This window comes from Amblyraja radiata, chromosome 8, assembly GCF_010909765.2.
Source record: "Amblyraja radiata isolate CabotCenter1 chromosome 8, sAmbRad1.1.pri, whole genome shotgun sequence".
NCBI classification, from domain to species: domain Eukaryota; kingdom Metazoa; phylum Chordata; class Chondrichthyes; order Rajiformes; family Rajidae; genus Amblyraja; species Amblyraja radiata.
In genome coordinates this window covers 49,890,943-49,914,402 of record NC_045963.1, presented here as the reverse complement: position 1 = coordinate 49,914,402, position 23,460 = coordinate 49,890,943, and the positions used below count along the sequence as shown (strand labels likewise).

Below are 23,460 nucleotides of genomic sequence, written 5' to 3'. Positions count from 1 at the left end.
GGAGAGCTTGAGTTGCAAGGAGAGGCTGGATAGGCTAGGACCTTTTTCCCTGGAGCACAGGAGGCTGAGGGGTGACGTTATAGAGGTAAACAAAATAATGGGAGACATTGATTAGACGAATGGTCACAGTCTTTTTTCCCCATCGTAGAGCAGTCCTGAATGAGGACGCACAGCTTTTAAGTGAGGAAGAAAGATTTAGACTTTCGAGCTATAACGTGGATACAGACCTTTCGGCTCACTGAGTCTGCGCCGACTAGCGATTACCTCGTACACTAGCACTATCCTACACACTAGGGACAAATTACAGTTTTACTGAATTCACAAGATTTGTACTGTCCCTATTCGGTCCTTGCCTATCCAAATGCTAGTAGATCCTATTTCTCAGAATCCCTTCCAGTAACTTACCTGCCACTGATAACAGGCCATGTACAGCATTAGCCTTCAAGTCTTCCAGTACCTCTCCCATGACTAAAGATGCTGCAAATAACTGTCAGACCCGAGCTTCCCAGAACATCCAAGGATACACTTGGACAGACCCTGGGGATTTATCCATTATAATGTTCTTTAAAACTGCTAGCACATTATCTTTGTAAAACGGACATGGTCCAACACATTACCATTCATTTTTTTCAATTATTTTTGCTTGCTTGACCTATTATTCCGTAAATGCAGATGAGAAGTATTCATTAACACCTGGACTACCAGCTATGGTTTGACACATCGACGACCATCCTTAAGAGGCTCTCCCTTATTACCCTTTTGTTCTTTAAGTTTGTCCTAAACTTTCTATCATTTAATTCATTGAATCATCACCCCAACACTACCCATAATTAAAATAATATAATAAATACTGTATCAGTTGTTAATAACCAGAAAATTATTGTTATTATTATTATTATTATTATTATTATTATAATTATAATTATAATTATAATTATAATAATAATATAATAATAATAATAATAATTATTATTATTATTATTATTATTATTATTATTATTATTATTATTATTATTATTATTATTATCTTTATCTTTAAAAAGTCTTAGAAAAATTATGGAAGTTCCGTGCGTCAGGCTGTTTAGCGGAAACAGGCCCTTCGGCCCATCATCATCATCATTATTCGGCCCATAAGAGATGCCCTACGCACTAGCACCATCCTACACACACTCGGGACAAATTCAATTATCCTGCAAATGTGAAGTGTGGGAGGAAACCAGAGTACCCGGAGAAAACCCACGCAGGTACAAACTCCGTACAGACGGTAGCAATGTTACAAAATTTTGAGATTTTAAAAATCAAGTCTGTAATTTATCCCATCAGATAAAGCATAAAAATAAGTTTAATTTGACACCTAATTCACTTTCATATCTCAAGTATTTAAAAAGTTATGGCCATTTTCATACTCGGAAATGAGCATCTTGTTCCCTATTGATTTTCTATGGACATAACAAAAAAGTTGTGATCGTGAACAGTCAAAAGCCCATAACTTTCTTAAAAATTAAGAGAACTGAATGAAATTTTCAGTTATCATAGATTGAAGCATTCTGAAACAAATATAAAATAATCTTACTTGGATGACCTGAAATTAAAGCATATAATTAGTTAGTTACCTAATTGTAGCTAATTTCAGACTTCAATTACTAGATCTAAACATCTATCCATTTCTTAATAAATTATTAACATTTTTAAATAGCCTAAATGTCCAAATAATATTCACAAATAATTCACAATAAAACATGATTTTTAAATCTCATTTACATTAATTTATAGACCAAATGGAAGGAATTCAGTGTTCAATTGCTGTAAATAAATGCCCATTTAAATCAGCTTTCCAGTGGGTCCCTGTGGAACGCGCTGGTTTAGAACGTTCACATTGCGGTAGATTTGTGCCCCAAATGCCCAGAAAAATACTGCGCGATATAATGGGCCCAAATTGAGCTACTCGCAATATTAAATTTTGTATAAAGGGATCTTTAGAAGCCCTTTTTAATGTAAAAATATACAACCTAACTTCTGCTATTTGCTTTATGAGACCATGCGGTTGCTGACGGTCGCGGGTTTAGAGATTGATTTTTAAACTACTATAACTATTATACGAGGCCTTTAAACCTAATAATAGCCTTTGCGACGGGGTCTTCCAGCGATTTTTCGTTAATAATTAACTAGGCTGAACATCTTCGATTTGAACAGCCTAGAGAAAATCGCGTTTTAAACCCGCCCCCTCTAAACGGCGCCAAAATCGCGCACACCCGCAACGGCAGATTTTCAAAGACGCTTCAGGTAGGCTTTGCAACATACCTACAGACGGCACCAATAGGCTGCATGGAACCCATAGACCATGCACCCATAGTCAGCATGGTCTCTGACGCTGAGAGGCAGGGACTCTACCCCTGCGCCACCGAGCCACTTCTCCTGTGTTGCAAAAGGCAAGTTGTGCGGGGTGGTACCGTCACGGCCAAAAGAATCCTCCCTCTCCCTCTCCCTCTCCCTCTCCCTCTCCCTCTCCCTCTCCCTCTCCCTCTCCCTCTCCCTCTCCCTCTCCCTCTCCCTCTCCCTCTCCCTCTCCCTCTCCCCCTCCCTCTCCCTCTCCCTCTCCCTCTCCCTCTCCCTCTCCATCTCCCTCGTCCTCGCCCTCTCCCCCTCCCCCTCTCCCTCTCTCTCCTTCTCTCTCCCTCTCCCTCCCTAATTTTGCCTACTAATCTCCTATATGGGACCTTATCAAACGCTTTCTGAAAGTCCAGGTACAGTACATCCACTGGCTCTCCCTTGTCCATTTTCCTAGTTACATCCTCAAAAAATGCCAGAAGATTAGTCAAGCATGATTTCCCCTTTGTAAATCCATGCTGACTCGGACCGATCCTGTTACTGCTATCCAAATGTGCCGCTATTTCATCTTTTATGATTGACTCCAGCATCTTCTCCGCCACCGATGTCAGGCTAACTGGTCTATAATTCCCTGTTTTCTCTCTCCTGCCTTTCTTAAAAAGTGGAATAACATTAGCTACCCTTAATCCACAGGAACTGATCCTGAATCTATAGAACTTTGGAAAATGATCACCAATGCGTCCACAATATCTAGAGCCACTTCCTTAAGTACCCTGGGATGCAGACCATCAGGCCCTGGGCATTTATCAGCCTTCAGTCCCATCAGTCCACCCAACACCATTTCCTGCCTAATGTGGATTTCCTTCAGTTCCTCCGTCACCCCAGATCCTCTGGCCACTAGTACATCAGGAAGCTTGTTTGTGTCCTCCTTAGTGAAGACGAATCCAAAGTACCTGTTCAGCTCGTCTTCCATTTCCTTGTTCCCCATAATAAATTCACCTTTTTCAGTCTTCAAGGGTCCAACTTTGGTCTTAACTAATTTTTTCCTCTTCACATACCTTAAGAAGCTTTTACTATCCTCCTTTATATTCTTGGCTAGCTTACCTTCATACCTCAACTTTTCTCCCCGTATTGCCTTTTTATTTATCTTCTGTTGCTCTTTAAACGTTACTCAATCCTCTGGCTTCCCACTCATCGTTTTCCTCCAACACACCAAAGACGTACAGGTATGTAAGTAAATTGGCTTGGTATAAATGTAAATTGTCTCTAGTGTGTGTAGGATGGTGTTAATGTGCAGGGATCACTGGTCGTCACGGACTCAGTGGGCCGAAGGGCCTGTTTCCGCGCTGTATCTCTAAACTAAACTGAGGGGAAGGTGACAATGAAACATACAATTAATAAAATGAATCAGGGGGACAGTGAAACTAACCAGAGAATGAGGATGGGGGAGGGAATGGAAATGTTCCTTGAAGTTAGAGAAATCATATTCATACTGCTGGGTTGTAAGCTGCTGTAGTTGAATGTTTTGAGAGTTTTGACAGCTAGTTTTTCAGGGGGGGTGCCTTATCTGGCTGCAAAACATATTTCCAAGGGAGGCGTTTCATTGATAGCAGGCAGCCCCTATTCAGAGCAAGGCCTCACAACAATGAATTGGCTTTGTTCAGGAAATTGCTGCGTGAAGATCCTTTGCTGACTTCAGTTAAACTTTCACCTTTTGTTTTAACCATCAGTAAACACAACAAACATTATGAAAGCCTAGAGAGCAGAAATGGAAATATAAATAACAAGATTTGTGTATGACTGGTGGGGAAGAAAGGAAATCTTTTTACACATTGAAAAACATTGAGACTGGCTACTGTTCTTGAACTAAATATAATTTCAAGTTTTAGCATTAATGCGATAGTTCTTAATGTATTTTCAGTCCCAATTCTAAACTTGCCTTGAACTTTTACTTCAAGACTTAAAAAAAATGTTTAAGGCATATATTTAAAATAAGAACGCAGTGTTCCTAATTTTTCTGTCTCACAGTACACTGTGTCCAAAGAGACAAATGGAAATCTAAATATAATCTAAAACACATTCTCAGTTATGTTGCTACCTCAGAGTTTGTAACAAATGCATTCAAAAAACAAATGGAATGGGTGATACAATTTAAGAAATATTGCTAACACATACTGCAGATTTTGTATTTTAAGAAATAGAAATCAACATGCTTGTATTATGAAAGCCCTGCCCCACAGTACGAGACCATTCCAAGAGCTCTCCCGAGTTTGCCCTGAATCGAACTCGGAGATTTACGGTAACGGCCACTTGTCGGTACTCTGGGCTCTCGTGGACATTTTTCAACATGTTGAAAAACTTCACGAGTCTTCCCGTGCTTACCTGCCGTTAGCGAGTCTTCCCGAGTACCTGCGTTAGCGTTACAAGCTGCTAAGAGACGTCCCCCAGCTCCGACGTACCCGCTATGTTCATTCTCCGTGGTTAACACGAGTTTGATTTTTGTTTAAACTCAGGAGAGCTCTTGGAATGAACTCGTACCGTGGGACAGGGCTATAAGATTCTAGAACAGTTTATACATTCATAATGTTCCTTATTGCCTTTTTTACATTAAAATCAGATTGTCTTCTTCCGTGACCTTTATTTTGTGACATTTTTATACTTTGAGCTAATCATTTAGTTTATGCTCAGTTTGCAACATATACATCAACTGATAGAAATTAAATTTTCCCTTTGCCACTTGAATGTTTGCTATAATTTCCTGAACCTTTTGCCTCACTTGTCTGCACCACATTCATTCATTGATTAGCAATGTGCCAGACTGTGGCCTACTCAGTACATTGCCTTATTTTAATTTGGTTTGTATACTAGAAGTAAACTAATTTGCCTATGTTTATGCTTTTTTGCTCACTATTTTTGAATCACAATAATATGTGCCTTTAACTTTTTTTTTCAAAAGTCTTGAAGCAAAAGTTCAAAGTATGTTAGGAATATGTATACCAAGTTCGAAAACAGTAGCAAACCCAAGATTTTTTCAGTGTGTAAAAAGAGATCTAAAGTCAAAGTGCCAAAGTCACTCACAAAAAAATCTATTATTTATATTTTCATTTCTGCTCAGTAAATTTTTCTTGTTCTTGATTATGTGGAAGATGTGAGGGAATTTTGGTATTTATGATCAAATCCCATGCTATCTTTACAGCCATATGTACTAATTCACATTTATCTATATTGAATTGCTTTTTTGGTATTTGAACCCACTACCGTATCCTATCCTTGACCTCCCTCACAATTTTCTAGGTCAGCTGTGAGTTGCTATCAACATGTATTTCTGACTTGTGTGATGTTATTTAATGTCCATGGGTTAAGACTACCTGATCTTAAAGCGAAACCTTTAATCCAGCTCTACCACATGAAAAAAAAGTTTCCATCCATTAAGGAGATCCATTCCATCTGTAGTTGGACCAATAGTCCGTGGGACAGAGGGGCCTACTGTGCAACCCCCCCCCCCCCCTATGATCCTACTTATTGGGTGTCATTTTGTTCATTGGTATCTCTTCTGTAGGAAAAATTATGTTCCCAAGAAAAAAACTAATTTGGACTATGTTTTTTAACCCCTTATTTTAATCTATGCCAAAATTGTGTTTTTTTCACACTTTGCCCTCTTTCTTGTGGTCCTCTTCCAACATCCTATATCAACCGGAAAGCAAATCCAGATTTTCGTGTGCAGCACTGGAAGCGTGATGGCATTCAAACAGTGTACAAGAAAAGATCTGGCATGGATGCTTTCCCAGAAAGCGAGTAGTGAGAAAGGTCAAGAGCTTCCAGCTTGGGCTGAATTTGTCTCGGCAACAGATGAGGTGCCTTCAAATGTGACCACAATTGACTACTATCCTGTGATCAATCATCCCATCACAGAATTTAGTACAGTTCAAGTGTGTTTACGAGCTTCTGAAGAAGCAAGTCATGAGGTTGGCCAAGAATATGTCATTCCAACATTCGACTTGGGTGTCTGCATGAAGGCATATCCTCTCGTGTGGATTCATCCTGCAAAGTACAAGAAACACATTGTGTTGATTGGCACATTTCATGTCATTTGTGCATATTTCAAAATGCTTGGAAAGAAAATGGAAGGATCCGGACTTCAGGATGTCCTCATGGAATCGGGAATCATGTCTACTGGTTCTATGAAAGGTGTTATGACAGGAAAGAACTACAACAGAAGTCTGCACTGCCACAAGACGATGGTGGAGTGCTTGGAGAGGCTCCTTCTAGATGAATTCCTGTCTATGGCTGGAAAAGATGCAGTGCAGGAATCAAAGGCTAATCAAGAGCTAATCCGATCGCCAACAAAGCAGGCACTTGCTGAAGTCATGGCCAATGCAGATCTCAAACATGAGAGCTTCAAAGCTGATGTTCGAAAAGGATCTCTTGGGAAGTGCACAATTTTGATGTCGTACATTGATTCTGTGTGGATTGCTCTCTCATTGATTAGGTCTGTGAAAGAGAACAACTTTCCATTGTACTTGCACTGTCTGTTTCTTATGCCCGATCTCTTCTTTGGGACGACAGATGGCACAATGGGCTAAGTGTTCGGCTGGCAACCGGAAGATAGCCGGTTCGAATCCCGCTTGGAGTGCATACTTTCGTTGTGTCCTTGAGCAAGACACTTCACCCACCTTTGCCTGTGTGTGAATGTGTGTGAGTGATTGGTGGTGGTCGGAGGGGCCGTAGGCGCAGATTGGCAGCCACGCTTCCGTCAGTCTGCCCCAGGGCAGCTGTGGCTACAGAAGTAGCTTACCACCACCGAGTGTGACTGAGGAGTGAATGAATAATGCGATGTAAAGCGCCTTGAGTATTAGAAAGGCGCTATATAAATCCCATCCATTATTATTATTATTCTTTACCTCTGGTGGTCACAATAACTCCCGCTATCTGACCTACCTTGCTGTGTTCTTGGCAAACATCGAAGAACCACATCCCGGTGCCCTGGCTTTCCTCGAAAGAGGTGCCATCAGTGTCGCTAGGTCGTTCATACCAGGAAACCGATGTGCTGTTGACAAAACGATTGAGAAGCATGGCAAATCTCGAGGTGGTGGTAGTGGTATTGGGCTCTCTGGCATCTTGGAGAATCACAGTGCTTATCAGAGATGGGTTCGAACTTCAACAGAAAGGGCACACTTTCTCTCTGCAACTCTCAGCCTTGCAGACATGGCTTCTGGTACCAATCGTGGAAGCAAACACAGAGATCAACAACCAACAGAGATAAGGAAAAGTGAGGCATGTGTAAAGAAAGCCATTGATGCTGTAAAGAGCTTCCTGAACCCTTTTGACGTAGATGACAAGACTGGGTTGTATGTACTCTCTTCTGGTGCACGTGTTCCGGCTGAAGTTGAGAAAGATGTTATAAAGGTACTTACCACAGGGAAAGAACAGAAAGAGAAGTTCATCAGAGAGTGACTTGAGAAAAAGACAGCATTCTCCAAACCCATCAAGAATCTGAAGCACAAAACCATTGCAGAAACAAATAAAAGAGTGAAGCTGAAAACATCTGAACGAAAGGTTATAGAGTACAAGCAACAAGGAGATATTGCTTTTCCTCTGATGGTCAAAGCACAACATTCTGGCAGTCAACTCGATCTACGGGAGATAATGAAGTACTCTCTGACCCCTGTACCCTACTCCATTGGTACATCAGACAACTTCTTTGCAAAGACTGATAAATCCAAGGGCCTACACTACCTATTGAAAGATATAGACAACTCACAACCTCCTGCCAGTAACAAGACATTGATAGTGGAAGATGGCAATGCTGCATTCTACTATCTCAAAGAGATTCCTGCAAACTTCAAAGAGATTGGCATCAAAATCTTCAATGCATTGTCATCTAATAATGTAGTCTTCAGTAACGATATGTACAAACCAGATTCAGTGAAGTCAAGTGAACAGACACGGCGTGGGTGTGCGAGGAGAATAATCAAAGGAGGAAACACCAAAAAACCAAGAGATTGGAAGCAGTTCTTGACCAATTATGAGAACAAGAAACAGCTCATTGAACTTCTTCTTGATGTGTGGAGTGAGCATGACATGGCAAAGAGGAAGGAAGGAAGGTGATCTTCATTAAGGAAGGAGAGGCCACACTTCTTACTTCTCAGAATGGGAAAGAGACACTGCAGTCTGCGATTCAATCCGTGGTCAAACCAAGAAGTCATCCTATACTGCAACTGTGGCAAAGAGCAAGGATATGACCACGTACAAGTCAAAAGCCCAGACAGCGATATCCTTTCCATATTGCTTCACAATGCAAACAGCATTCAAGATACCACAGTGTTCTTTGACACAGGGAGAGGCAACAGGCAAAGGCTAATAGTTGTCACCCATTTTTCAAAGCAGTCCTCCTCAGAATACTGCTCACCATTACTTGGACTGCATGCGTTCTCAGGCTGTGACTCAACAAGTGCCTTCAAAGGAATCGGCAAAGTCAAGCCAATCAAACTGATGCAACAGCGTAACAAATTCGTGAAACCTCTGGCAGAGCTTGGTGATTATCATAGAGTTGAAGATGATAGGTCCTAATTTAGTGGATTTTTTATTTATCTTGACTAAGAAACAGACTCAATTGCCAATTGCTCAAAGTACCAAATTCACAGACCCCAAGAAAGAGGGCAAAGTGTGAAGGGGGGGGGGGGGGTGCACGGGTGCACGGTAGACCCCTCTGGCCCACGGACTACAACATCACAAGTTTTTAAACTCGACATCCAAGTTTATGCAAAACCTATGAGAACTATTGTTGTTCTATTCTAATAACTCTGCTCATCCAAATAAAATGCAAAAGATTCTGTGACAAAATTATTTCCTCTATTTTTGTGCTTCAAGAGTAAAGAGTGGTAAATTGTCAAATGTACCATCAATGGAACAATTATATTCCACAACTTCCCATTTTAAAATTATGTCACTGATAAAAAGTTTGTAAAGTGGACACCAGATTTGAAATAGCAAGATCACACAAATAGCAAAACATTAACGATCAGGAAATCTGTTCTTTGATAGTGTTGAAAAGAGGGTAAATATTATCCAGGACACTGAGTTATTTCCACCGTTCTTCAAAATGACTTCAACCCGTGCGAGCAAATGGGGCCTCACTTTAACTTTTCATCTTTTCAGATCATGTTTCCTGAAACTACCCATTATATGCAAAATTAAAACACAGAATGAAATGTAACTTTAACATGTTAGCCAAACGTATTAGGGAATGGTGAACTTCTATGTTGTTCACAATTGTTTTGATAGCAATCACCAAGGTGCATCTTTATTTTATCATAATTATTTCCAAATGTCGCATAAAACTCCAGCTAAGAGAAAAAAAATCTATTTTGCATTAAATAATCTGTTTCCCACTGATTGTTGGGACCCAACAAGAAATGTTGTAATGATCATGTGCACCCATGCTTCTTAATTTTAAAAAAAATCTCATGCCTTAAATGCCGATTTTAAAATAACGATTTTAGTTTAGTTTAATTTAGAGATACAGTGCAAAAACAGGCCCTTCGGCCCACTGAGTCCGTGCCGACCAGTGATCCCCCGCACATTAACACTATCCTACACACACTAGGTTCAATTGTACATTCATACCAAGCCAATTATTCGACAAACCTGTACGTCTTTGGAGTGTGGGAGGAAACCGAAGATCTCGGTGAAAACCCACGCAGGTCATGGGGAGAACTTACAAACTCCGTACAGACAGCGCCCGTAGTCAGGATCAAACAAGGGCCTCCGGCGCTTCAAGCGCTGTAAGGCAGCAACTCTACCGCAGTGGCAACGTGCCTGGATTTGTATTTCAAATGTCTTCAAACTGATTTAAATATTTATAAAATAATTTGATATTGCTTTAGATTATTTGTGAAATGAAATCATGGTATTTATTGCTAAAATAATGTTTGTTGCTCCAAATTCCAGTACCTGTGGTTTATTATGTTTCGTATGTCTCTGTCTTAATGCTATTTATTGTTTTCTTTGGGAAATAAAGTAATTTTAATAAAGGCAATTGTTTTGGTATACATCGTTACGCTGGTGGTTATTTGCTCAATTTCTAAAGCTTTTCCTCCATACTTTTTCCTGGGAAAAATACAGCAACATTTTGGGGTATTGTTCTTATTTCACTGTCTAATTTTATAAGATTTCAACATTGTATGACTTCTTTATAAATTGGGCCGAGCAGGTAAGATTACTTAAATTGTTGGTCTTGTAAATATAATATTCCAGGATGTTGATTGTGACCTGTGCTAGAAAATGAAAGTGCTCCGATCGTTAAAATTGTGTGCCAATATTTACCACTGATCGTTATTTTTTGCATTGAGCATCATTTTGTCGCTTTCATACTGGTATTAACCAAACTGTACCACTGGTGCTAGTCACAAACATTTGGGGTAACTCAGCGGGTCGGGCAGCATCTCTGGAGAAGAGGAATAGATCAAGAACCTTCTTCAAACTATACCACTGGTGCTATTGGTGACTGCTGAAGATCTTGTTAGTGACACTTCAGTTACTTGAGCTTGATATTTAAAAAACAGATTGGACGTTATATTGCAATTTTTGGGACACTGCTTTGTGCAAATTTGGTATCCATATTTTCATTACAATCGTGACATCTCTTCAAAAGTAACCCATTGTCTAAATATTTTAATGCTTCCCAAAAGACATTTAAAACATTTTTACTTATGGACTTTGGTTATTTGGATATATCAGGAACTTAGTCATATATATTTCCTATCTCACGTATTTCATTTATTGGATGCACAGCTCATGTTTACAGATTACTCATCTTTTTTTTTAAACTTCTAGGAATGATCCTGACATAGCTCACAAAATAAACACATTGATAAACTGATCTGAAATTGAAGGTAACTGTTCGTCTTATTAATGTTTTCTGCAGAATGTCAACTTATGAAAACAGAGCGACCACGGCCAAACACATTTATAATCAGATGTTTGCAATGGACCACTGTTATAGAGAGGACCTTTCATGTGGATACTCCCGAAGAAAGGTGTGAGTGGTATTTTAATGTGCTGTTGTTTCTTTCTGTAATTGTTGCAAATCGAGCAGTTAATTGTTAAACAAAGTAAGGCTGATTTATTGGTGCATTCCAGTTACTCCTTATGTAATAAAAATGTCTTAATTTGCTATGATTTTACTGATACGTCTAAAAGTATTTGAAAATGGTTTGAGTTTTCAAACTTCAGTTTTCATTGTGAAATGTGTACTAAATTTGTAAGTTTACGTATTTTAGAAAATATAAATTTTGATTCTTGAAAGTCCAAAAGACCTTTTATTTTCATTAAGATAGCTACTGTTCATTCTATCATGATCAATCAGATTACTTTCAAAATGTAATTTTGCTTTTCCACCACCATGTTTCCTGGATGGATGCAGTAAATTATTGCAATTTCTTTACATGACGGCCTTATCCTGAAGGATTAAGGGAACCCATGAAAATTGGGAATGATCTAATTAAAGCCTAGTTGCCCCATAGGGCTTGATGGGGTAGTGAAAAAATGGTATTTCCCCAAGCTGATATGCCTAGAACCAGCGGTCACAGTATCAAAGGAAAGGCTCAGTTTTTCAGGACTGATTTGGGGATTAATGTGGTTCATTTTCAACAACCGCAATTATCTTTCTTTGTCCCAGACATATCCTGGTCAGTGGAGACTCTTTAATCTCCCTGATTTTATTTCATGCTTCCCTCCCATAACCCAAAGACATGTGGGTTTGTGGGTTATTTGGTCTTTGTAAATTGCCCCAAGTGAGTAGGGGGTGGATATGAAAATGCATAACACAAAATTAGTGTGAATGGGTGATCAATGGTTGGCATGGATTTGATGGCCGAGGTAAGGAAGGTTTTGCATAAACTTGGAGGTCACGTTGTAAAACTTGTGATGTTGGCCCTTCTACAGAATTGCGGATGGAAAGCTTTTTTTTCATGTGGGTAGAGTTGGATTAAAGTGTAGCTTTAAGATCAGGTATTCTTAACCCATGGACATTAGATAACATCGACACAAGTCAGAAATACATGTTGATAGCAACTCACAGCTGACCTAGAAAATTGTGAGAGAGGTCAAGGATAGGTTACGGTAGTGTGTTCAAATACCAAAAGAGCAATTCAATATATGTGAATTAGTATTGTTTTCAAACTACTCTTGGCATACAAATTCCTAACATACTTCGAACTTTTGCTTCAAGACTTTTGAAAAATAGAGCAAAAAAGCATAAACTCAGGCAAACTAGTTTACTTCTAGTATACTGTTTTATAAGTAAGCCAATTCTGAATCCATAGAACTAAATCACAGGGAATTTTGTGCATCTTAACTTTGTGAATCAGCCTATCGTGAGGAACTTCATCAAATGTCTTACTAATATTCAAGTACACAAGATGCACTGCCCTTGTAAGACATGACCTGCCGTGGGCAAAGCCATGCAAGTCCCTAATTAGAACATTCCCTTAGAAGCCCACAAGCCTAAAATTCCCTGCATTATCTCTACTTCCCTTTGTAAACAAAAGAATAACATTGGCTGGAAAGTAGAAACAACAAACTGCAAATGCTAGTTTATAAAAAAAAAGCTCAGTGCTGGAGTAACTCATTGGGTCAGGCAGCATTCCTGGTGAACGTTTTCTGATGTTTTAAATTGGGACCCCTCTCCAGATTAATAACATTGACTACTCGTTAGTCCTCCGAGACTTCACCTGTGGCTACAGAAGTTGCACAGATCTCCATCAAGATCCCTGTAATTAACTTTCTTGCTTTTAATTAGCTGGGATAGATCCAATCAGTCACTGGGGATTTATCCACCTTAATGCTTTCCAAGTGCCCCAACACCATCTCTTTATTTATCTTAAATTGCCCTTGCATATTTTCCACACTGGTCTCACAGTTCTTCATGTCCTTCACCTTGGTTACTACAGATATAATTTTGTGCATCTTAACTTTCTGGATCAGCCTATAGTGAGGAACTTCATCAAATGTCTTACTAAGATCCATGTACACAAGAGGCACTACCCTTGTAAGACACGACCTGCCACAAAGTACCTCATTTAGTACCTTGTCTACATCTTCTGACTCCAAGCACAAATGTCCTCTTATCATTGTGCCTTCTCCCTTGTCACCCTCTTGTTTCTAATGCGCATATAAAAAGCCTTTGGATTTTCTTTCATCTGATTCACCAAAGACATTTCATGATCCCTCTTGGCACTTTTAATCACCCGCGAGTTCTTTCCCACACTCTTTGTAATCCTCAAAGGCTCTAAATGATTTCATTGTCTTGAACCTTCCTTTATGTCCAAATTTCCAGTCTCTTTGGTCATACAAGGTTCCCTTACCTTGTCACCCGTATCCCTCCCCCTTACTGGAGCATGCTGGTTCCGAACTTTGATCAACTACCCTTTAAATAACTTGCAGATGTCAGATGCAGATTTAGCCAATAACAACGCTCCCAATTTACTCTCCTTAACTCCTGCCTAGTAGCCTTGTAATCTGCCTTATTCCAATTTAGTATCTTTCCTCAAGGTCTAGATTTATCACTATTCAAAAACATCTTAAAGCTAATGGAGTTGTGATCACTGTCCCCAAAATGCTCTTGAACTGAAACACCAGTCACCTAGTTTAGTTTAGTTTGTTATTATAAGTGAAAAGACAATACATGATTACAATCAAGCCATCCACAGTGTACGGATATAGGATAAAGGGTATTACGTTTCGTGTAAGATAACAGTCCAGTGAAGTCCCATTGAAGATATGTAAGAAAGAACTGCAGATGCTGGTTTAAATCGAAGGTAGACACAAAATGCTGGAGTAACTCAGCGGGACAGGCAGCATCTCTGGAGAGAAGGAATGGGTGATGTTTCGGGTCGAGACCCTTCTTCAGACTGATGTCAGGGGAGTGGGCGGGACAGAGATAGAATGTAGTCGGAGACAGTAAGACTGGTGGGAGAACTGGGAAGGGGATGGAGAGAGAGGGAAAACAAAGGCTACTAGAAGTTAGAGAAGTCAATGTTCATACCGCTGGGGTGTAAGCTACCCAAGCAAAATATGAGGTGCTGTTCCTCCAATTTGCACTGGGCCTCACTCTGACAATGGAGGAGGCCCAGGACAGAAAGACCAGATTGGGGATGGGAGGGGGAGTTAAAGTGCTGACCAACTGGGAGATCAGGTAGGTTAAGGCAGACTGAGCGGAGGTGTTCAGCGAAACGATCGCCGAGCCTGCGCTTGGTCTCGTCGATATACAGAAGTTGACACCTGGAACAGCGGATACAGTAGATGAGGGTAGAGGAGGTGCAAGTGAACCTCTGCCTCACCTGATAAGACAGTCGGGGTCCTTGGATGGAGTCGAGGGTGGAGGTAAAGGGACAGATGTTGCATCTCCTGTGGTTGCAGGGGAAAGTACCTGGGAAGGGGGTGGTTTGGGTGGGAAGGGACGAGTTGATCAGGGAGTTGCAGAGGGAACGGTCTCTGCAGAAAGCAGAAAGGGATGGAGATGGGAAGATGTGACCAGTAGTGGGATCCCGTTGGAGGTGGCAAACATGTTGATGGATTATATGCTGTATGCGACAGCTGATGGGGTGGAAGGTGAGGAAGGACAAGGGGGACTCTGCCCTTGTTATGGATGGGGGGAGGGGGAGCTAGAGCGGAGCTGTGGGATATTGGGGAGACTCTAATGAGAGCCACATCTATAATGGAAGAGGGGAACCCCCATTCCCTAAAGAATGAGGACATCTCCGATGACCTGATATGGAGAACCTCATCCTGGGCGCAGATGCGGCGTAGACGGAGGAATTGGGAGTAAGGGATAGAGTTTTTACAGGAAACAGGGTGGTAAGAAGTGCAGCTTAGATAGCTATGGGAGTCAGTGGGTTTGTAATGGATGTCAGTCAATGGTCTGTGTCCTGTGATGGAGATGGTGAGATCTAGAAACAGTAGGGAGATGTTGGAGATGGTCCAAGTGAATTTGAATGCAGGATGGAAATTAGTCGTGACGTTGATGAAGTTCTGCATGGGTGCAGGAGGTAGCACCGATGCAGTCGTCAATGTAGCGGAGGTAGAGTTCGGGGATAGGACCAGTGTACGCCGAGAACAGTGATTGTTCGACGTACCCTACAAAGAGGCAGGCATAACTGGGGCCCATTAATTAATTTAATTACATTTAATTTAATTTAATTCCCATTAAAGATAGTTTGATAGTCTCCAGTTTTGTAGATGGGAAGTCATGACCACTCTCTAGTAGGTGCGAGGGCGGTTCAGTTGGGGAAAAACTGTCTATGAATCTGAAGGTATGCATGGTCAGGTTTGTTTCCCAATAGCAGGTCCAGTATCCCTCCTTGACTCCGACAATCCACAAACTGTTTCAGGAAACTCTATTGAATACATCTAACAAATTCTGTCCCTTCTTTGTCTTTTGTTCGAAGTAAGTCCCAGTCAATATTGGGGAAGTTACTGTCACCCAGTATTATAACTCTGTTGGTTTTACATCTTTGCATAATCTTCATATCTATTCCTCTCTCTCCTGCTGGCTATTGGGAGGCCTATAGTACAATTTCATTAGAGTGATTGTACCTTTCTTATTTTTGAGCTCTACCCATATTGCTTCAGCGGACAAACCCTCCAATCTTCTTTCTGTGTTGCTGTAACGTTCTCCCTGATTAGTAGGGTAACTCCTCTATATCTTTGCCTCACTCTCTATCGCGTCAGAATTATTAAAACCCTAGAATGTTCAGCTGTCAGTTCTGTCCCTCTCGCAACCAAATCGCACCAACATCATAGTTCCAAGCACTGATCCAGGCTCTAGGTTCAACTGCTTGACTCATGATGCGCAATGCATTGAATTAAATATCTTCAGCCAATTAGATTCACCATATTCCTTAACCTCTCCCTACCTGTCCTCCCTTAGAGACATACTGGCCCTAACCTCCACCTTCCCATTCGTACTTCCATTTGCCGACCTACTCGTGTTCCCACCTCTCCGCCACTCTAGTTTAAATCCTCTTGAATATCACCAGTGAACCTCCTTTCCAATAGTGATATAGCAGTGGTAGTGCTGGGTCCTTGGAAGTCCCCAGTGATGATGTGGAAGATGTTAGGATATGCCATTTCGTGGTCACAGTCCTCAAATCCCTGAGTGCTAATTTGATGTCTGCCCAAGACAGCCTGTAGACTGCAGTCAGTATGATGGCGGAGGACTCTTGCTATCTACACGTAGGTAGAACGGTGGTCACTTGATCACCAGATACTCCAGGGGGAGCAGGAATGGGACAAGACGAGTTTCTCATGAAGCAAATGCCATTGCCTTCTCCTGATGCACTCCATACAGTGAACAGAGAAACCTTCAGGCTGGAGTGCCATGTCTGGAGAGTTGGGGCGTGAGCCATGTCTCTGTGAAACAGAGTACACAGCAGACCCTCATTTCCCTTTGATACAGCAGTCTTGCTCTTAGTTATTTTATCTTGTTCTCCAGTGATAGTAAATTGGCCAGAAATGGTAGGGGCGGACACATGCCTCAACGCTCCTGTCTTACCTGAAGGTCTCACCACCAACCATTTCCTAGCACAATGAAGGCCTCCCCGTTGCTTCAAGCTCCTGCACTTGAGTTCCGGAAGGTCACGTCCACTGAATCCGTCGGATATGTCAGATTACAAATGCATTTACACGGCATAGAAGCTGTAATATTGAGTTTGTTTAGCTGGAAACTGTTCAGAGAATATGCTTGGCATGTCAGCTTCTATAGAGATGGTAGCAGTCCCCACAATTCATCAGGTCAGCCCTATCATTTTGTTTGAAGTGACCCATGACAACAGGAATTTATGGAGGAAGTGGTGGGGGCAGGGGGCTGGGGGGTGTTATTTCCACCCTGTTGCTTGTAGCAACGGCCAGGTTCAGGAATAGCTACTTCCCCACAGCCATCAGGCTATTAAACCTGGCTCGGACAAAACTCTGATCATTAATAACCCATTATCTTGCATTTATCAGTTTATTTATTCATGTGTGTATATATTTATATAATGGTATATGGACACACTGATCTGTTATGTAGTCAATGCCTACTATGTTCTGTGTGCTGAAGCAAAGCAAACATGTCATTGTCCTATCAGGGACACATGACAATAAACTCACTTGAACACTTGAACACTTGTAGCCATGTTGTTGATTCAATATTGGTGAGCAGATCATTAGTGCATAAATGCCACTTGGATATAATGTAGATGCCACTCTCTATCACTGTCAGATTGATAGTACATTGATGGTGAGAATAGGGAAATTGTCTTATTCTAATTGGTACAGTATGCACTTTTTTCACAATGTCAAATATTATAGCTATATTGGAATGAATTTGCTCAAGGCACTGCTGTTTCTAGAGTGGAAGTCTAAAGCATTACTGATGGGATTTCCCTCATTAAATAGCGTTTCGCTCTTCAGTTCACGCAGCCTTCCTTAATATCGTGAATTGATTTGCAGAAGTGGTTATTGTGGCCTACTATGGTTATTGGAATCTATGGAAGAAGTATTAATATCTCCACAATTAATAAATGTGGGTGACTATGGTTGCATGCGCATTGGTCTTGGCACTTGTGTGCGATGCTCCAATGTTGTCAAGGATGGAAATGATCCTCTCCTGCTGTCATAATTGTCCACCATCAATGACTGGGATTGGCAGATTGCAAAATTTAACTGGGGGTGCTAAACTCACCTATTTTTGCCGGTGTGGGCAAGTTGAGAATGCCATTTTTTAATTGCGTGCACATTGCTGTGTTGCAGCATTGGCAGAATTTTATATATAGCTAGTATATAGACATTGCTTCTGGCATGTCTTTTTCATTGAACTAGGATTAATTCCTTGGTTCAATAAATAGCAAGGGTGGAATGGAGCTGTACTGGACCATCAGCTTGAAAGATAGAGGCAACATAGTCCATTATCCTCATTGATGCACAATTTGATTTGCCAGATCTGTTAATTTAGCTTGACGATAATGCCACACAATGCAAGTGTCCTTAGTAGTATTTTGTAATACTAATCCTGTCCTTTCGTAGTCTGAGGTCAGCTCTTATTCTTTAATTGTACTTGGTTAACTAAATTTAGATTAATTTTAGGCCAGCACAGTGGTGCAGCTGGTGGAGCTGCTGCCTCACAGCGCCAGAGACCCAGCTTCGATCCTGACCTCGGGTGCTCTTTCTGTGGAATTTGCACGTTATCCCTGTAATCTCGTGGATTTCTTCCAGGTTCTCCAGTTTCCTCCCACATCCCAAAGACGTGTGGGTTTGTAGGTTAATTGGCCTCTGTAAATTGCCTACAGTGTGTGTGGGGAGTGGATGTGAACGTGGGATAACAGAACTAGTGTGAATGGATGGTCGATAGTCAGCATGGATTCGGTGTGCTGAATAATTTTTCATGCTGTATCTTTCAATCACTCAATTCACCAGCTGCTGTGAATTATGTTATCAAATTATTCCTCCAGGGTTTAGGATTACTTATCCAGTAACCACAATGCTCTTGTTCCTAATGAACAACACATCTTAAGTTTATTTGGGGGTCAAAATTATGAAAGTTTGAAAGACCTCCCCCCATCTAGTGCAAAGCTTCAAATATAGAGACTTAATAGAACAGTGGGCATTAGTGCATTGTGTATTTAGAGAGAAGAGGTTGCATCCCCTGTCATAACACATTTAAATTGTTCTGTCTGAATAAGTGGTGGAAATAAAGTCATAGGAGAAATATAATACATCTTTGGCTAAAATCTTCTACTAAGAATTTTATGAAAAGTTGAATCATGCATCATTCACTTGATTGAAAAGACAGGCCAGTAGCTGGTTTGCATACCTTAAGAGAAAACATGGATTTGACATCTTAAGCAAAGATCAATATGTGGCACTAGCATTAAAGGATGGCTTTTGCATTTGTTATGATTCCTCAAAAAATCAATAAATTTGTTTTAAAACATAGAAAATTTTGATAACTTCATAACTGTTTATAATATTTGCATGCAAAGTTCTTGGTCTTATCTATGGATTTGCATCCAACACTGCCTCTTAGAGGCCATTGCAGCTCATGTACTGTCACAGAATACAGAAGAGCATAATAGATAACTAATAGATTTAACTGCCTCCAAGCGTTTTAGTGGTTCTTCATGAATCCTCGTTTTACTAAACCTTCACAAGCTGATGTATTTTCGTTAATTTTTCAAGGTGATTAAAAATATGATGCAGAGATTTTACTGTAGTAATAGAGTGATACAGTGTAGAAACAGGCCCTTTGGTCCAACTTGCCCACACCAGCCAACATGTCCCATGCGGTCTCTCCAACGTCTTATACAACTGCAACATGGCCTCCCAACCTTTATACTCAATACCCTGACTGATCAATACTCTGACTGCCAAAAGCTTTTATGACCAACTTATCTACCTGCGATTCAACCTTCAAGGAACCATGCACCTGCACTCCTAGATCCCTCTGCTCTACAACACTCCCCAGAGGCCTATCATTTACTGTGTAGATCCTGCCCTTGTTGGACATCCCAACATCTCTCACTTCTCTGTATTAAATTGCATGAACCATTTCTCAGCCCACCTGTCCAATCGATCCAGATCCTGCTGCAATCTTTCACAACCATCTTCACTATCTGCAAAACCACTCACTTTTGTATCATCAGAAAACTTGCTAATCTTGCCCTGTATGTTCTCATCCAAATCATTGATGTAGATGACAAACAGTAACAGGCCCAGCACCAAACCCTGAGGCACACCACTAGTCACAGACCTCCAGTCCGAGAAGCAACCTTCCACCATCACCCTCTGCTTCCTTCCATGGAGCCAATTTGCTATCCATTCAGCTATCTCCCCATGGATCCCATGCGATCTAACCTTCCAGAGCAGCCAAATGCCTGTATAACCTATCCCTCAGAATACTCTCTAGTAACTTTCCAACTACAGATGTTAAGCTCACCGGCCTATAGTTTGCAGTATTTTCCCTGCAGCCCTTCTTGAAATGAGGCACAACATTTGCCATCTTCCGGCGCCACCAGGAGATTCTGTGGCGGCAGACCAGACACGAGGATGGTCTGGTGCCAGGGTTCAGGATGTCACGAGCCAAATTCAGAACATCCTCGAGAGAGAAGGTGAACAGCTGGCAGTAGTTGTGCACGTAGGCACAAACGACATCGGGAAGAAGAGGAAGGAGGTTCTCCAACATGAGTTCAAAGAGTTGGGAAGAAGACTGAAAGGCAGGACTTCTAGGGTGGTTATCTCTGGATTGCTTCCAGTACCTTGTGCTAGTGAGTACAGGAACAGGGAGAAAGGGGATCTGAATGTGTGGCTGAGGGGCTGGTGCAGGGAGTAAGGATTTAGATTTCTAGACCACTGGGATCTCTTCTGGGGTAGGGGTGAAATATACAAAAGGGACGGGTCACACCTTAACTGGAGGAGGACCGACATTCTGGCAGGCAGGATTGCTACGGCTACGCGTGTGGGTTTATTCTAAATAGTGGGGGGGAGGGATTGACAAATTGGGAGTATAAAGATGGAGTTGAAGGGGAAGTGAGTACAGGAAAAGTTACAAAAGATTCTCGAATTAATGGGAAGGAAAGATCTAGAAGGGATAAGAGAGTAAGGTCAGGCCCAATTTCGAGCGGTGCGAGGGGGGACGTGAATACGGAGGTCAAAGTGTTGTATATGAATGTGTGAAGTATAAGAAATAAAGTGGACGAGCTTGAGGCTCAGGTAGAAATTGGCAAGTATGATGTTGTGGGAATTACAGAGACATGGCTGCAAGAGGGCCAGGGCTGGGAACTGAATATTCAAGGGTATACCTCCTATCGAAAAGACAGACAGGTGGGCAGAGGGGGTGGGGTTGCTCTGTTGGTGAGGAATGAAATTCAGTCCCTTGCAAGGGGTGACATTGAAACAGGAGATGTGGAGTCAGTATGGATAGAACTAAGGAATTGTAAAAATGGCCGGTTCTCACGGTGCGACCTGACGCAAGATGTCACCAGAGTGAAGTGGTCGTGGTCCAGCACGAGTTCCGCACGATATAACGGGGGGTAGATAAAGAGTTCCCACGGTACTCGGCATTTCTGTTATTTGTGCGAGTGACTTGTCCGTCTCCCGATCTTTCCCGTTAATCTTGAATGAACATCGGGGACTGTAGTGTTGTTAATCACGTGGCACAAATGATGTTACTTTTTTTCACACACTATATTGTTTTTTTTCGCCCGAGCTCTTTAATGAGCTGAAGAATAATCTGTTTTTTTTTTAGACAAATGTTGTTTGGTGTGATGCACCTTCTCTCAATATGTGCAAGAAGTCGTCTTTTTATTTTGTCAAATAGGAATAAAGACTGTGTCTCACATTGACCGTGATGATTGTCTTATTTTATTATCTACTGAGAGGTGAAACTTTCAGTCTGAAGAAGGCTCTCGACCCGAAACGCCACCCGTTCTTTCTCTCCAGAGATGCTGCCTGTCCCGCTGAGTTGCTCCAAGCAACTGGTGTCTATCTTCAAAGGACTGACCACCGGGCTGGATGTCGGGGCTGGCGTGTTGCGTTTCACAGACCGAACTGTCCAATTAATAGTACTTCCTCTCAACCACATTCTCTTGCCTTCTCCCCATAACCTCCTGACAGCCGCACTAATCAGGAATGTATCTATCTCTGCCCCTATTCTTCACCCTTTTGACAGTAGTTTTGTTTTATTGGAGACACGGGAGACAGCGGATGCTGGAATACTGAGCAAAACACGAAGTGCTGGAGGAACTCGGTGCATTTGTGTTTAAGAAGGAACTGCAGATGCTGGAAAATCGAAGGTACACAATAATGCTGGAGAAACTCAGCGGGTGCAGCAGCAACTATGGAACGAAGGAAATAGGCAACGTTTCGGGCCAAAACGTTGCCTATTTCCTTTGTTCCATAGATGCTGCTGCACCCGCTGAGTTTCTCCAGCATTCGTGTGTGTGGGTGGGAGTTGGGGGGAGGGGGGGGGGGGGGAGAGAGATAAGGCAGCCTGAAGAAAGGGTCGCCTGTCCATTTCACTCCGTAGATGCTGCCTGGCCCGCGGAGTTCCTCCAGTCATGCCTGTGTGAGAGGGAGGGAGGGAGAGAGAGAGAGAGAGAGAGAGAGGGGCACACACAAGGTGGATGTGAAATCTCACCTGCCTGCTTCAGTGACAGACACCCACCGCCAGTAAATGAAGACACCCCCATCTGTCTCTCCCTCGACTCCCCCACCTTTCCCTCCCAACTCCAGTCCTGTCCCGACCCCCTGGGAAACTGAAGGGAGCAACAATCAGTTGCCTGCCCGCTGTAATTAAAGAGTTCCCACGGTAGACTGTAAAACTGGGACCCTGGTTCTGGACTCCCCCAACATCAGGAACATTCTTCCTGCATCTAGCCTGTCCAATCCCGTAGATACGGATTAGACCGGTATCTAGTTATTTACTTTATTAATGATTTCAATTAAATATTGGGAACATCAGGCCGCAAACGTTATTTCTTGAGTGTTAGTGCTGGACTTTGACTCGACCTTCCTAGTTAGCCGGCGCCTGAGACTGAGCCAAGCAATGTCCAGACCTGACTTCAACACAAAGTGATGGAGGAACTCAAAGGGTCAGGCTCGTCCAACGCTCTTGTGTTTTGCTCGTGATTCCTCCATCTGCAGTTCCTCGTGTCTACAGACCAGAGTTGCCACTTGACTCCGAGATGATCATCACAGAGCATACGGAAGATAGACACAAAATGCTGGAGTAACACAGCGGGACGGGCAGCATCTCTGGAGAGAAGGAATGTGTGACGTTTCGGTTAGAGACCCTTCTTCAGAGTCTCGTCCCGAAACGTCACCCATTCCTTTTATCCAGATGCTGCCCGTCCATGATGTTATGTCTGTCTCCAGTATTACTGTGTCTATCATCGGCGCAAACCAACATCTACAGTTCTTTCCGACACATTATGATTAGAGGATACCGTCTCGCCATCACTCGGATTACCCGCTTTATTTCCAAAACGTTGCCACCTCTCTTTACTTTGCTTACTGAAGCCTGATCCTTGTCAGACCCAGTGCTCTATCGCCCAGTCTCTAATTTTCAATCGGGTTCGGCCAGGAAGGAACTGCAGA

The 23,460-nt window shown here is 41.9% G+C and overlaps 1 protein-coding gene across 4 annotated transcripts in view; it reads left to right on the top strand.

Annotated features, from left to right (window-relative positions):
* Positions 1 to 23,460, top strand: part of akt3 (AKT serine/threonine kinase 3) — a 340,627-nt gene that overhangs the window by 197,050 nt on the left and 120,117 nt on the right. For all 4 annotated transcript variants that reach the window (XM_033025852.1, XM_033025854.1, XM_033025851.1 and 1 more), the window contains exon 4: positions 11,255 to 11,366. In XM_033025852.1, coding sequence (XP_032881743.1) covers positions 11,255 to 11,366 — 112 coding nt within the window. The remainder of the gene's footprint in view (positions 1 to 11,254; positions 11,367 to 23,460) is intronic.